Source organism: Chenopodium album, chromosome 20 (genome assembly GCF_948465745.1).
Source record: "Chenopodium album chromosome 20, dcCheAlbu1.1, whole genome shotgun sequence".
In the NCBI taxonomy this organism is placed as follows: domain Eukaryota; kingdom Viridiplantae; phylum Streptophyta; class Magnoliopsida; order Caryophyllales; family Amaranthaceae; genus Chenopodium; species Chenopodium album.
The window spans coordinates 8,157,661-8,172,258 of record NC_137853.1 but is presented as its reverse complement, the minus strand read 5'-3'; the positions used below and the strand labels follow the sequence as shown (position 1 = coordinate 8,172,258).

The 14,598-nt window shown below is 31.2% G+C and overlaps 1 protein-coding gene across 1 annotated transcript; it reads left to right on the top strand.

Annotated features, from left to right (window-relative positions):
* The first annotated feature begins 5,026 nt into the window (after window positions 1–5,026).
* On the top strand, window positions 5,027–6,066 carry LOC145599177 (ethylene-responsive transcription factor ERF025-like). Its single transcript, XM_081655585.1, has one exon. It carries the CDS (start codon window positions 5,155–5,157, stop codon window positions 5,701–5,703), a length of 549 nt encoding a protein of 182 aa, XP_081511711.1. The 5' UTR covers window positions 5,027–5,154; the 3' UTR covers window positions 5,704–6,066.
* Window positions 6,067–14,598: the final 8,532 nt, after the last annotated feature.

The window sequence follows — 14,598 nt, the reverse complement described above, 5'->3', positions numbered from 1 at the left end:
TTATAAAAGTTGGGTCCAAAAGGACCAGATCAAGTTAATATGTGTCATCAATTCTATGCACCCATCAAAACCGAGCGATTTTCCTCAATAATGTTAAAACAAAAACAAATTCTCACTATACATCCATTTAAAAACAAATTCCCAAAATACCGTCCATGTAGGATTGGTATTTGGTTCGGCTTAATACCGCTACCAACATAAGCGGTTTTGTTTTTTTTTTTTCAGAAAAATCAAAGAGACCCGTTATTTATGAAATTAGGTCTCTTTGAACTTACAGTAATAGTGGGCGCTCTCTTTCCTGTTGTTGGCTAAAATATGGTATCAGCAAAGAGACCTCCTTTTTTATTGACAGGTCTCTTTGCCTCCCTACTTATTTTTAAAAAAGGTTAAGGAAGAAAAGAGACCTGTTTATTGAAATAGGCGGTCTCTTTTATGAAACCGCTAATAACAATAGTTTTAAGGCTATAACCGCTATTGTCATTAGCGGTTTTAAGGTAAAAAAACCAAAAAAAATTACACCCAACACCGATCCTACATGGACGGTATCTAGGGAATTAGTTTCCAAAACGAGCCACAAAGGAAATTTATTTTTATTGTAGCATTATTGTGGGAAATTGCTCCATCAAAAATAAATAAATAAAAAGAAAGAGGGATTTAAATCATAAAATGATACGCAGTTGAGGATTATAATAAATTTGGTGTATTTTATTAATCTTTACGATACATACATCACAAAAAATGATAATTAAACATGAACAGATTCATAATAAATTTATTATTTTACAATCAAGAATAAAATGGAAGTCCTATAATAACATAGGTTTCCTCCCAATATAAACTTCCAATGTGTGGTGTTGGCGACTCGTAGATCCAGTAGTGACTAGTGAATATCAGAGAATGGATTATTTATATACGTAGCATGTATATTTAAAAAGAAAACAATAGGAGATGTGGAGTTATAAAAAAAGAACATGGAAAAGTGAAAGGTATATTAATTGGAGGTTATTGTAAAAAACAAATGCATAAGATTTGAGAATTGGTTTTTCTGGAGGAATGTGATTAACTACGTGTTGAAAAACGACTATACAATTACATACAAGATTTCCTGTAACTTTGATGCTGTGAAGCTAAATGACCAAGTGATCGCCTTTTAACCAAAAAAAAAAAAAAAAAAAACAAGATTTTAATTTATTTTTCAAATTTTAATTTCTTTATTTTTTTTGTAAAGAGTAACTCTTCTAATGCAAGTAGGCCCTTACATATATATGGGCCATAAGTTAGGACATGACTGTCCCCTAACATTCAATACATAAAATCAATTTTCCAACGTTGTAATTACTTGAAGGAAAAATTTACAATAGAATGGCCTATTCCAGTATTCCACTATGTTAGAATCAAGCTAAGGTTGGAAATTAGGATTATTGATTTTTTAAAGAGGAGTGTATGATCCTAACACATGATGGCCTTGTATGTTTAGTAAATTAGTAGGCAATAATACATAGTACGTATTATAGGTTAGCAATTAGTATATGAAATTTTGTAAGAAATTTCTCACAATTATGTCTATGATAATGCTTCTTCACCCCTATATATGAGTACGTTTAGTTTCATTAGTTTTCATTTTGACTCAAAATCTCCTCTAAAATGATCAAAAGCAAGTATTAATAGAAGTGATAATAGAAATATAATAAAAAGGTACGAGTAATATACTTGAAAAAATGAAAAATCTTAATACAAGTACTACTTTAGTTATAAATTTTATTATTATTATTTTTATTTTTTTTTTCTTATCTTGACATTTGACAAATCATTTTTAATATATAATCGATCTTACCTCTTTAACCCCCCACCTTAATATATACACTCTTTTTAAATATAATTCTATAGTCCATCTTTCTTACCTTATCCATATATTCTTACAACAATTTAATTTAATCTTTTTAAAAAACTTGTATTAATCTGCGAATTGACAATAAATAAATAACTAGAAGGACCGATAAGAAAAACAAAAGGCATATATAAGTTGCACTATACAACTTTTTGTCCCCTTTAATTTGCCTCATCCCAAACTTATAAAACAATACTTGTATAATTTTGTCCTTTAATATATTGGTTCATTAGTGAATTTTGTACAGTAAATGACATGTACTGCTATGTACTACTAAAGTAATGTACCACTAATTTTAATTATTAAATATTTAATTTTTGTATTTTTAAACAAATTTCAAATATAACTAAGTTGGTGGAGTGTTTTCTATTATCACTTAAAGGTACCATGATCGATTCTTTTATAAATCTAACTAGATGAAGCCCGTGCAATGCACGGGTCGATCTATTTTTTTTTTTTTAAAAAATATATTTTTCATATTTATTTATGTGATTACATTTGTTATTTTATTAGTTGTACGTAATATATCAATTTGTCCGTATTTGTTTTACAATATTAGATAAAATTCCCAATCTCAAAAGATAATATTTCGTATTTAATTAATGTAACCATTAAAATCTCATTGGTCAATTATGTTTATGTGGCACTTGAAATATTTATTGGATATAACTATAATTTATAATCCTACGTCGCACATTAACTAATCTTAGGTGGCATAATCCTATTGTAACGTTTTAAAAATATTAATCCTATGTGGAGCTCTAATAATTTTTTAAAAATAAAAATCCTACGTGGCGCTCTAAAATCTCGGGAAAAACTCCCCTTTATATATATATATATATATATATATATATTAGATTTTTTTTACTATGCTTATCATTAAGAAAATAATTTACATATTTTTTTTGAACGGACATATTATTTAATTTGAATACCAACACTTAGTTTTTTTTTTCTTTTATTTTTTTTAGATTTAAATTCTTTTTCCCTTTTCTAATTGCCAAAATATGATAAAATAGTTAATTAAAATTATCTATAGTTAGATTTAGCACTTCAAAAAAAAAAAAAAAACAACAACAACAACAACCAACCAGCCACCCCACAGTCAGTAGGGGTGTTCAAAAATATCCGATCCGAAATATCCGATCCGGAAATCCGATGATCCGATCCGAAATTTCGGATATCCGATCCGGTTTTTAAGGTTTCAGATATTTTGGATCAGGTATCAGAAAAAAATTTCGGATTTTCGGATCAGATACAGATCGGATTTTTTCCGAAAATTTTAACTACCCGATCTGAAAACCCGACTATCCGATCCGAAAACCCGGATATCCGGTCCGAAAATTCTGATATCCGAAAATTTCGAATCGGATTCGGATCGCAATTTCTCCGATCCGAAAATTTCGGATATCCGAATTTTCGGATCGGATCGGATATCCGAAATTGAACAGCCCCACACCACAACCCCCACCAGGCCATCAGCCAACCTTTCCCCCTCCCCCTTCGCTGCCGGCGTCCGGCAAAGCTTCTCCACTGGCGCCCAGTCTTTCCCCAACCGTCCAAAGCTCCAAAATCAAAACCCCCAAATTCCCAGTGGTCGAGGTCAGATGGTTCTAGGCGCGTGGTGGTCAAGGTGGAAGGATTCTGGGCGCGCGGTGGTCGAGGTTTGGATCAGGGTCGGGTCTGGTCAATAGTATGGCTGACTGAAGATGAGGGTGAAAGTGAGGGGATTAAAATTGACAAAAATCAAATTAGTCACCTCAATTGAATCTTCAATTATATTGAGTGACTTTGTTCCTTCTGATTATAATTTGCTTCAAGAATAGAGAGAAAAGGGATGCGAGGAGAATGAATCTGACTTTTTGATTTGATGTTTTTATTAAAATTTTAATTTTAATTTTTAATCTATATATATAATTTAGTAGTACATATTGTTTATTGTATATAGCAATGTATGTCATGTACTGTAGACTCTCCGATTCATTAGTAATACTATTAACGCGTTTGTAGATGATCCACTTAAATATATGGTAAATACTTGTACTTTTTATGTGGATGATCCACTTAAATTCATGGTAAAAAGCTAAACATACAGAAATTAATTTGATGAAGAGGTACGTATGTTTCACCCTGGCAAATGCCTAGGCAAACAGGTACTTCGTATTAATTCTTGATGATCATAATCTAGCTGTGTAAACACGTATTATCTATAGATATGTGGAAAACGACATTGCACCCAACTTTTTTTTCTTGAAATCTTTCACAAAATTAGAATTTTAACTGTAGACGTGTTAATTCATTCACAGTAGGTGGCTACTCTATTTGATTTCTAGTTAGTCGCAATATATACATGCATTATAAAATCTTATAACCACATCTAATATAGTTTAAAAGTTAAATTTTATAGTACAAATCGAGATATATATGATGTTAGACATAGACATTTAAGACGTTAGTGCAGATATATTTATATTATTGTGTCACGACTAACAACTAACCCATAACATAATCAATATCTTTCACAAATCAATTCAATGAGGTAAAACCAACAAAAATATGGCCCCTACCTAGAGAGAATGAGCACACAATTAAAAACCCAAAAGACCCACCACATAAAAGAAGATTAAGAAAAAATCACACAAACACAAAGAATGATTTAACAACAAGACTGTTTTCTTTGATTAGACCTAAAGTTGATGGATGATTAATCATAATTATGGAGGCTTATAATAAACGTATTTTTCGCGCTTAATCCGTGTACTTTAATTATTTTTCATCTACATCAAAAAAAACCCTAGAATTTCAATTAAAAACACCCCCTTCATTTTAGCCAGCTAATTAGCAAACTCATCACCTTCTTTATTTCAACAACCACCATGCAAAAATCTAAAATCAAAAATAAACTTTTTATAATTATTATGTTCATGATCTATCTAGTAGTACTTCCGCGAATTTCCCACGTTTTGACCACTTATTTCCCAAGAATATAAATTGTAATTGTCATAGAATTAATTAGATCAAATTATTAAACCCTTTTTCTATTTTTTCAACTAGAAAATAATCCAAAAAATCAGTCACTATTAATATAGCTAGGTGTTGTCCTAGTAGTATTACACTCTATGGCTGACCAAACTGAATCATCCAACGTTAACAAACAACTTAATCAACACTCTTCACAACTGTCACTACTTTCTGTGTCCATTCCTCAAACCGACCCGTATCAAAAATCGTCACTACCACCACAACCATCACCACCACCACATACTATGGTAGGTGCAGGGCCGTCAATGTCGACGACCCTGCCTGCTGTGTCCCCCACGGGGAAGCACCCCTTGTACCGGGGGATACGTCCCCGGGGCGGTAAATGGGTATCGGAAATCCGTGAACCAAGGAAAACAACACGGATATGGCTCGGCACGTGGCCTACTGCCGAAATGGCAGCAGCTGCTTATGACGCTGCTGCCCTCGCTCTTAAAGGGAGCGAGGCCGTACTGAATTTTCCTGATGATGTACTGAGGTACCCAGTTCCGAACTCGAACTCTCCTGCAGACATCAGGAATGCTGCGGCTACTGCCGCAGCAATGAAGCAGGAGAGAGAGAAAAAGATTGGTGATGAGTTGACGAATGTGGGAAAAGAAGGAGCAGAAGAGGAGTTTATAGATATGGAAGCATTATTCAATATGCCGAATTTGCTAGTGGATATGGCGGGAGGTATGATGGTTAGCCCGCCTCGATTAAGCGCGACGGGTGATCACGACTTGGGTGAAGATGATTGTGATGTTGGTGAATCTGGGAGCTTGTGGAATTATGATTAATTTGGTTGTCGTCGTAGTAAGTTTAATTATTTATTTTTGTAGCATGGCCTTAGCTTGCTTGCAGTCTTTTCTGACTATTTATGAAACATTGAAACTTCATTGTAAGTGACAGAGTGGCCTTGCTAACACTTCGACTCAGCGACTCGTTGGCTGACATAGTAACCACGTCTTCATCTTAAGATCATTTGGTTTTTTTTTTTGTTTGGTAATTTTGGTATTTTTGTTTCCACTCAATATGAGTGTGTGTTTTTTTTTTCACGCATCTGATCAACTACTACGATTGATCATGTTGGGTACTTGGGTGAATGGGTGTAAGTAATTGTCTACGTATAGTATTTTTTATAATATGTGGATGTTAACTAATGTATTTGATTATTAAACTGTTGCAATGGTAGTGTGTACTTTCATAATAATGAATATTTAAGATTGAATATTGTTTACATTATTGTCTTTTACTTTTTTGTGTCTCTATTTATAAAAAGGTGTTATATATTACGTTGATTTGGGTTTTCGAGACCCAATCAGATTTTAAAATACTATATATTGCAATAATTTCATTAGCATATTTGCCAAGCTGAATGTTTAATATTTCTAGTTCCCTATATGTAAAACTAATTTTAAAATATTATTGATACTAAAAACATTGTTATTAATCCAACAACATATATATATTATACATTAAACTTAACTGTGTGTTTATATAGTTTACAAAAATTAAATTAGAGCTAATATTTGAGTGGTGTAAAAGGTGCTAATGTAATAATTGTTACTTAACGCATTACACAATAACATAGGATCAATTGCCTCTCAAACTTTCAATCAAAGTGTTGCAGCAAATCTACAAATGTGGACACACGAAGTATTAACAAATTAAATATTGTTAAAGTTAATGTATAAATAGTGCAATAGTGAAGTTGTTGTAAGAGTTCATAAACAAAGAAATTATTTTTTATTTTTTTTTATTTTTTTTATTTTGGAAGAAAGAAAAAGAAAGTATCAACTTAGTAAATTAAAAAGTTACTTTCTATTCTAATCTTAGTAGTCTACAACTTCTCATCATAAACTTATAATTTTTCGGAATTGTGAGAGGGTTACAATAATATAATATGGTGCAAAGATCATAAATCTATCTTCTCTGGGTGGTTGGGATTTTGTAACTAATTTGTGGCTATCCATGAACATACATTATTTATACAAATGCCGGTGATAATGGCCATTATTTCCATATTCGGATAAATAATGAAGTCATAGAAATAGATAAGGGATAGACAAAACCCCTCAATATCGGCTTTATTTTTTATAATTATAATAATAAGATGCCTTACTTCATTATAGGATGAACACCAATTAGCATTTGACACGATCAAGTTACATAGGAAAGGAGATAAGAAAATTATGTAAAAAAGCTTTGTGTTACAAGTTGAATCCTAATTAATTAACAATATAATTGAGTAAAAGGAAAGCTTAATCATACCTTAGTATTAAATTAATTGTCCATCTTTAGGGGAAATTATTAGTTTCATTCCATTTAGGGAATAGTTTGTGTTGGTCAAAAAAGGCTAGGGCTTTTAGAAATTAATAGATTTCTTTCAAAAGAGTCAGCATTCAAGATATTCTCAAACAAATGGGCTATAGAAATTAAACATAATACTCGCACGATATGATGGCATTTAAGTTGATTGGATGATTTAAGAGTGTGTTTTATTCACTTTAAAGTATCATATCGGATCCAAATAGATGTCACATATAGCATGGAAATTAGGGTTTACAGAGCTTCGAGTACAGTAAGATTGTTTCAACTCTAGGTATTATTTTAGAGGACCATCGTAACTGGGTTTGTTTGCAAAAAAGTTTGCAGGGCCAACGTAACTTAGGTCATAGCATCCGCCGGAACAAGGCATCCATGGTTTACGTACCCTCCAGAAATAGGGCTATCTTGCAAGATATTACGAAGGGGAACTCCGAATAGCGTCCAAAGATTACAAAAGTTGGATTTTAGGGAACAATAGGGGGGAGCGAATTACAGATTGGCACAATCAGCCTTACATGTGGAGATGAATTCTTGTTTGGATGGATTGCAATGGGCTGCTTAATGGCGACTCCTAATAGTTGTCAGATCACATTTTATACGGATTATACATTAGTGGCGTGGCTTCAAAGGAATGATTCGAGCCTGTTTACTTCAGCTTAATTTCAATTTAGTTTAGTTTAGTTCAGTTCCTAATTTCCTTCTCTCATAAAATTTTCATTTTAGCAATCAATTCAGTTCAGTTTAGTTCAGTTCAGCTCTAATCAGTTTAGTTTAGTTCAGTTCAATTCAGTTCAGTAAATGTGAACAGACCTGAGGAGATTCGAGATATCAAATTTAGGTAGACGATAAATCGTGTTCTTCGGCTAGCCAAATTCTTTGATTGGTGCAGCATGCACAAGGTCATAAAGATGTCGGGGACGAGGTGCTTATATATCCTTGCTACAACAACAAATTATAGTTTATCGGCTTTTAATCATATTTTATAGTTAATTGGTTTAGCACATGTCAAAAAAAAAAAAAGAGTCCAATTTTATTTGACAAGAATTGTATGCAATTATGCATGCAAATAAATTACACCATCAGTGCTTATATCATATAGGTTCAAAAATGTGAGCCTACAAGTCTACAACATATACAATGCATCAGCATTTGAAAACCAAGGCACATGTTATGTCCTCATCTATATGTTAGTTGCCTTCTCATTTAACAAATTAAACATAGCTACTATATTAAGCCACATATTATTAAAGTTCTTTATTACGGAGTAATAAGGATCAAAACTCGCTAGAAGTAACATATTCATATATACTTCGGGCCTGTTCTCATTGACTGAACTGAACTGAACTGAACTCAGCTGAACTGAACTGAACTGAATTTCAACGTAAGAGAACAAACCCTTCGTCGTTACTATTGCTTTTTTTTAAACACGTAGTTATTATTGTTGGAAATAAAGTAACAAAGATTTCCTTGGTTCGTTCTTACTATTACAATCAACCCTTAATGAACAAACTTTGAGAAAAATTATAATAAAACTTATTAGATACAAAAACAAAAATAAGCGTAATGTTTTGGAGTATTCTAAAGTATGTAGGTATAAACAAAAGAAGTATTTGTTTAGTTAGGGTCGAATCGTAAAACTAGAATTTTCTCACTCTTTTATTATTTCAATACTACCTAATAGATTCTATTGGATATAAACCTTAAAATTTTCTCCTCCAATTAGGTCTATCTTGTTTCTATACCCTCTAGCTATTCAATTAGCCTTGATTTCAAGTTCAGCATATACAATTCATGAAATAATTTTTCTCTTTTATTACAGGATTTTACATTATCACGATTTATGTTTATTTGCATATAACTATATAAGTTGACAAATTAGTTAAATGTACCAAATCTTATTTGCTATTATCATAATATTTAATGTGGACATGATTTAATCAGACTTTAGATATAGACCAACCACTTCTATTATTCACAAATTAAAGATGGAATCGTTGGTCAGACTAAATAAAAATAAATAAATAAATAAATAAATAAATAAAATAAAAAGAGAAAACAAATTCGAATCGCTATGTTTTGAACACTTGTAATGTGCTCAAGCCCTCAATTGTTGCACTCATTTTGCCTTCTTGTTTGAGCAAAGCAATACTCTGTATGTATACATTTTGGCGTTTTCCCCAAAAGAATTTACAGCGACTTTTGGCAAATCTTTTTTGTCACCCTTATTAGATGGTGTTGGCTCAATTTATAAATGGCCGAGGTACATAAGATAAATAGTTTAGTTAATTAGAATATAATGTTGGATGCAATACTTGGTAAAATTTAGCCTTTAAATATTCTACTACACTAATGTGTTCAGTTCACTTAAAAGTTAAAAGATTTAAGATTAATCAGGTATGGAGTATAATCGAAACTGGTTAGGTTTAATCAGAAGTAAATGCAACATGAAAATTAGGGGTAATAAGGTATAAGCATCTCTAATGAATTGAACATCGATATCAGCTTGCACCAATATCTTTATTGCAACATTAGCTTAACAATTCGGCAAATTGATAAACAACCCTTCAAATTTAGGAATAGTTTGACGATAGTTAAAGGTGAAAAGTTTATAAGGTATACTGATATTGTATATACTCCCTCCGTATTTTTTTAAGTGTTACAGTTTGATCGGCACATAATTCTAGCACGTAGTTAGAGTATTAAAAAATTGTAAAAGAAAGATAGTGGGGTCAATAGTTTATTGAAAAATAATGAATATGAGAGGAAAGATATAATAAAAAAAGTAGTAGTAGTGGGTTTGGGTGAGGACCATGAGAGGAGAGGGTTATGACATTTTAATGTAGCTTTTTGCCAAAATAAGAAAATGTAGCACTTAGGGCCTGTTTACATTTACTTAATTTCAGTTCAGTTCAGCTCAGTTCAGCTCCAATCAGTTCAGTTCAGTTCAACTTCAATCAGTTCAATTCAGTTCAGCTCTTAATTTCCCTCTTTCATAAAATATTTATTTCAGCTCAATTCAGTTCAGTTCAGTTCAGGTCTAATCAGTTCAGTTCAGTTCAGTTCAGCTCCAATTAGTTCAGTTCAGTTCAGTAAATGTGAACAGACCCTTATTAAAACACGGCCAAATTTAGTAAGTGTAACACTTAAAAAAAAACACGGAGGGAGTATTTAGTTTGGTAAATGTATATATCTTCGCCTGTTTTGTAGCTAGTTAATTTCCTAGTTTATCTCTTGTATTTTGTGTATATAATCCTACACTTAAGCAATGAGAAAGGTAACCGTTCAATATTTTATAATACCATGTTAAAAAACCATCTCAACTAAAAGCTTAAGCTGATGGTTGAAGCTCAAGAATATGTTTTATACTCTATTAATATGACAATAAACGATTTAGCTCCTTAGCCTTATAAAGTGTTTGACTCTCAATTTTTATCAATGTGATGCTTACATATGACGGTGGTAGGATATATTTCAACAAATTTTTATGAGGTTAAGATGTATTTATGTCTATTTTTCAATAGGCAAAATTAATGAAAAGAATGTATAAACTAATTTAAAGTAGATGAAGTATTAATCGAAGGATAGATTAGGCGATTAACTTTCTTTTGGAGTTAATTAATTACTCGTAATAGTCGTAATTAGTTATTGAAAGGGTATATATTAATATATAATGGCGTATTAGAAGTGTATGGAAGATGACGTAGAAGAGTATGATGAACAGTGAATAAACTTGAAAAGATCATTTTCCGTGGGATTGTCCGCAGACCAAAAAGTAAGAGGTGACCATTTGTAAACGCCCCAATTGCAACAGACCTACCTTTTTAGTAATAATTAAAGTTCCACATTCCTTATTTTGGAATTTTTGCCTTAAAGTTTCATCTAAAGTCGTTAGATCTTGTTCCGTTAATATTTTTTTGGAATTTTTTTATTTATTCAACAAGATAAAATAAATAATGGAATGTTTTAATTTACATCTAAAATAACTTATGATAAGATTTTTAAAGAAATAAATTTATGTAAATTCAGATTAATAAATTTTAGGTGGATAAAACACGTGCTGATAATATTAACCTTGGTTCTCTCTCTATTTATTTATTAATTTATTTTTATTTAACTTTTTTTTAAAGAAGAAGAAGAAGTAGCCTTGCTTTATAGTAAGGCAAGTGAAAAGCTTATAAGTGGTATATTCGTAGTAACTTGGAAGGAAAAAAAAACTTGAAACAAATAAATGATTCCTATACATCTTATTGAAAATAAATCATTAATATGCTCATGATGAAGTATACAAATAAATTATAGCTTGTCTTGTGTGTGGCTAGCCATACCGTAGTGTGGCCACTTATAAAAGAACTTTAAATCCCTATAACACTAATCGAGTACACCCTGTTAATAACCGTGATTGAGTAACCCCTTCAACGGACCATGTAACTCCTGTTACACTAACAAAGTAACTGGCCAAAAAACCGTGTGGCCAACCACATATAAGAATTTAATTTGAGGTTGGACAATATTTATCAGTATCAGAATAAATTTATCATGATCTTATCTTACCTCGATTATTTTTTTCTAAATAAGTTAAAGTATGGTGAGAAAAATAAAATAAAAAATAAAAAATTGTGCAAACTTATATAAATTGATTATTGAGCAAGATTGAGCTAGTTTAGTATGTTAATTCGACTGATTTAGGTCATTTGGCGCCACTAGTTTTCTTTTATACTTCGTATAGGCTAACAATGGTAGATTCCACCAATTTTTTCTCTCATTGCATAAGAATATAAGATTGATTTGGTCATTAGGTGCTACTAATTTTCTCTATTGTCAATTCTTTTCAACCAAAACCAAGCAAAGTAAAATATAACTTGGGAGCAAACAAAAAAAGATGGAGAAAGTTACATATAGGCATATAGCGGTATAACCTATAGTTTGACGGCCTTATTAGACAACTTAATTTTTAAGGAAAGGAGAGTTTTGTCATAAGATGAACTTTGGAGTTTTTGGACCACCCTTATTACTATGATTATTTGGAAGGGAAGAAATTTTTTTAAAGATTGTGATCCCCACTAATGTAATCTAAAAGCATAACAAGGTTTGTTTTCACATGTCAAATCTCTACTTTTGCAACATATTACTATGCAACAATTATGTCCTATATAGCGGGGTTCATAAGATAAACATAGTCATATTTCTAACCACTCATAAACTTTCATCTAACAGTTTCATAATTAGGGTCATTCTAAAGGCTTTAAATGTTATAATGAAGTGTCACTCCAAACTCAATGAGAGATTATAAAAGTTGAACTTTAATATCATGATAGATTAGCTGAAACTATACTAGAACTGCCACTGATAATAGTTCAATCCAATTCATACCTTAGAAATATTAATTTTTGATATTATGAAACTTTATATTAATGTCTATCTATCGGTAAATTTTATGACTAGATTTATAAAAAATAACAATACATTTTATGATAAATTTGTAATTACTACATTATTAAAAAAAAATAAAATAAAAAAAATTATATAGTCAAAGTGTGAAAACGTGCGCTAGCATCATAAAACATCACATGTGAGGGAAAGTGTTGAAATGTAGTCTTCCTAAACAACACTTTATAAGGTTGAGGGCCTAATCCTCCTATTGTCATATGGTTTATATATGACTACTCCTTGAACTTGCGAAGTGGACTTCATCTCTTAAGCACTTAGTGATGAGTGCGACCTCGGCCAATATTTAAGATAAAGTTAATATTTGTATAGTGTACAAAGCCAAATATGTAAATGATTCTAAGACGGAGAGTGGTAATTGGTCCAATCTCCAAATTGAGAAAATTAATCAACTGGCTTGTGATTTAGTCCAAACCGATCCAAAACCCCCTTTAAACCAGTTTTATTTGAACCAAATAGTTTTTTGTTTACAATTATTTACTTATTTAGGGCCTGTTCATATTTACTTAATTTCACTTCAGTTCAGCTCCAATCAGTTCTGTTCAGTTCAGCTTCAATCAGTTCAGTTCAGTTCAGTTCAACTCCTAATTTTCCTCTCTTATAAAATATTCATTTCAGTTTAGTTCAGTTCAGTTCAGCTCAATTCAGTAAATGTGAACAGGCCCTTAGTATTTTTCAAAAATCATCATTATTTCTACCTCTAAATGCATGGATAGATATTTTTAAGGTCACAAGGTTTTTTTTGTTTTTTTTTTTCACATAAATTTATTTTTTATGTAAGAAAATTGTAATAAACAAATGGGTTGAGTTGGTCATACTTAGGTAATTGGGTAGATAAGATGGGTTTCACTATGGCTTTTTTAAGTTTATTGCACAAGCTAAATTATTTGCTTCTCAATTACACATAACATGACCACTAATGTTTTTAATTTGTTACTTCATCTGTTCTTAAAAAATTGTCACGTTAGATTTTTTTCACTATTTTATATAAAACTTTGACCGTAGTTGTTTTTAGTAACATATGAAAAACAAATTTTATAATAAAAGATGTTGTTAAATAGGTGTTAATTTAACAACATCTTAATGTGATTAATTTTGGTCATAGTTTTGTCTCAAAGAAATGTAAGTAATGTGATTGGGCTGCACTTAAAGTGGGCTATTCAAATGGGCCTAGATTTACACCATTGATAATGGGCCTGCTTTTATATACACTACTGATATTGACCACAGTTTACTTCCACAGAAAGAAAAAAATTAAATTGCTGCCGAAATTCAGATTCAAAGTACATGAAGTCGGCTAATGAAAGGAACTTAGGAAGTGGGGAGCAAAAAAAATTATTCAAACAAGGTCACCCTTTTTGTTATACCAATCATATCACTTATTTTATAAATTTAGGATTTTAGGATAGTACTACCTTTTAATTTCATGATATCTACCAAAAAGAAAAGATCCTTGTAGGGTGTTTGTGGGGTTTTTGTCTGATTTTTGAACATTTTTTTGGAACATTATATGAAATATTTCATCTTTTATTTCAATTTAGTTTAAAAGTTTGACTAAAAGAAGAATGAGAGATTATTTTTGGGGTATGGCCGACATGAATTCCTTCTCAATAAGTCATATCATATGTACCACAAAATAAATTTGAAGTTTGACTACCTAATCCTATGTATATTCTCTCAAGAATTAATTACAAGTGATCATGAGGTGTGAAACTAGTTTATTGGTTGATATATTCATTATAAAGGTGTGAGTATACTATATCAAGTTGTTTTAAGTCTTAGGTTGGTTATATGACAATGATGGCACTAAATTACCGAGTCCAAAACGTAGGTTTCTTTGTTTGTTTTAAAGTATTCGACATAGAGCTTTATCCTTTATGAATGTAAAAATTCACATTCTTCCTTTAAAAAAGAAAATT

What these genes read in the sequence shown, in the direction of transcription:
- LOC145599177 (XM_081655585.1), top strand. Translation starts at nt 5,155, where the DNA reads ATGGTAGGTGCAGGGCCGTCAATGTCGACGACCCTGCCTGCTGTGTCC.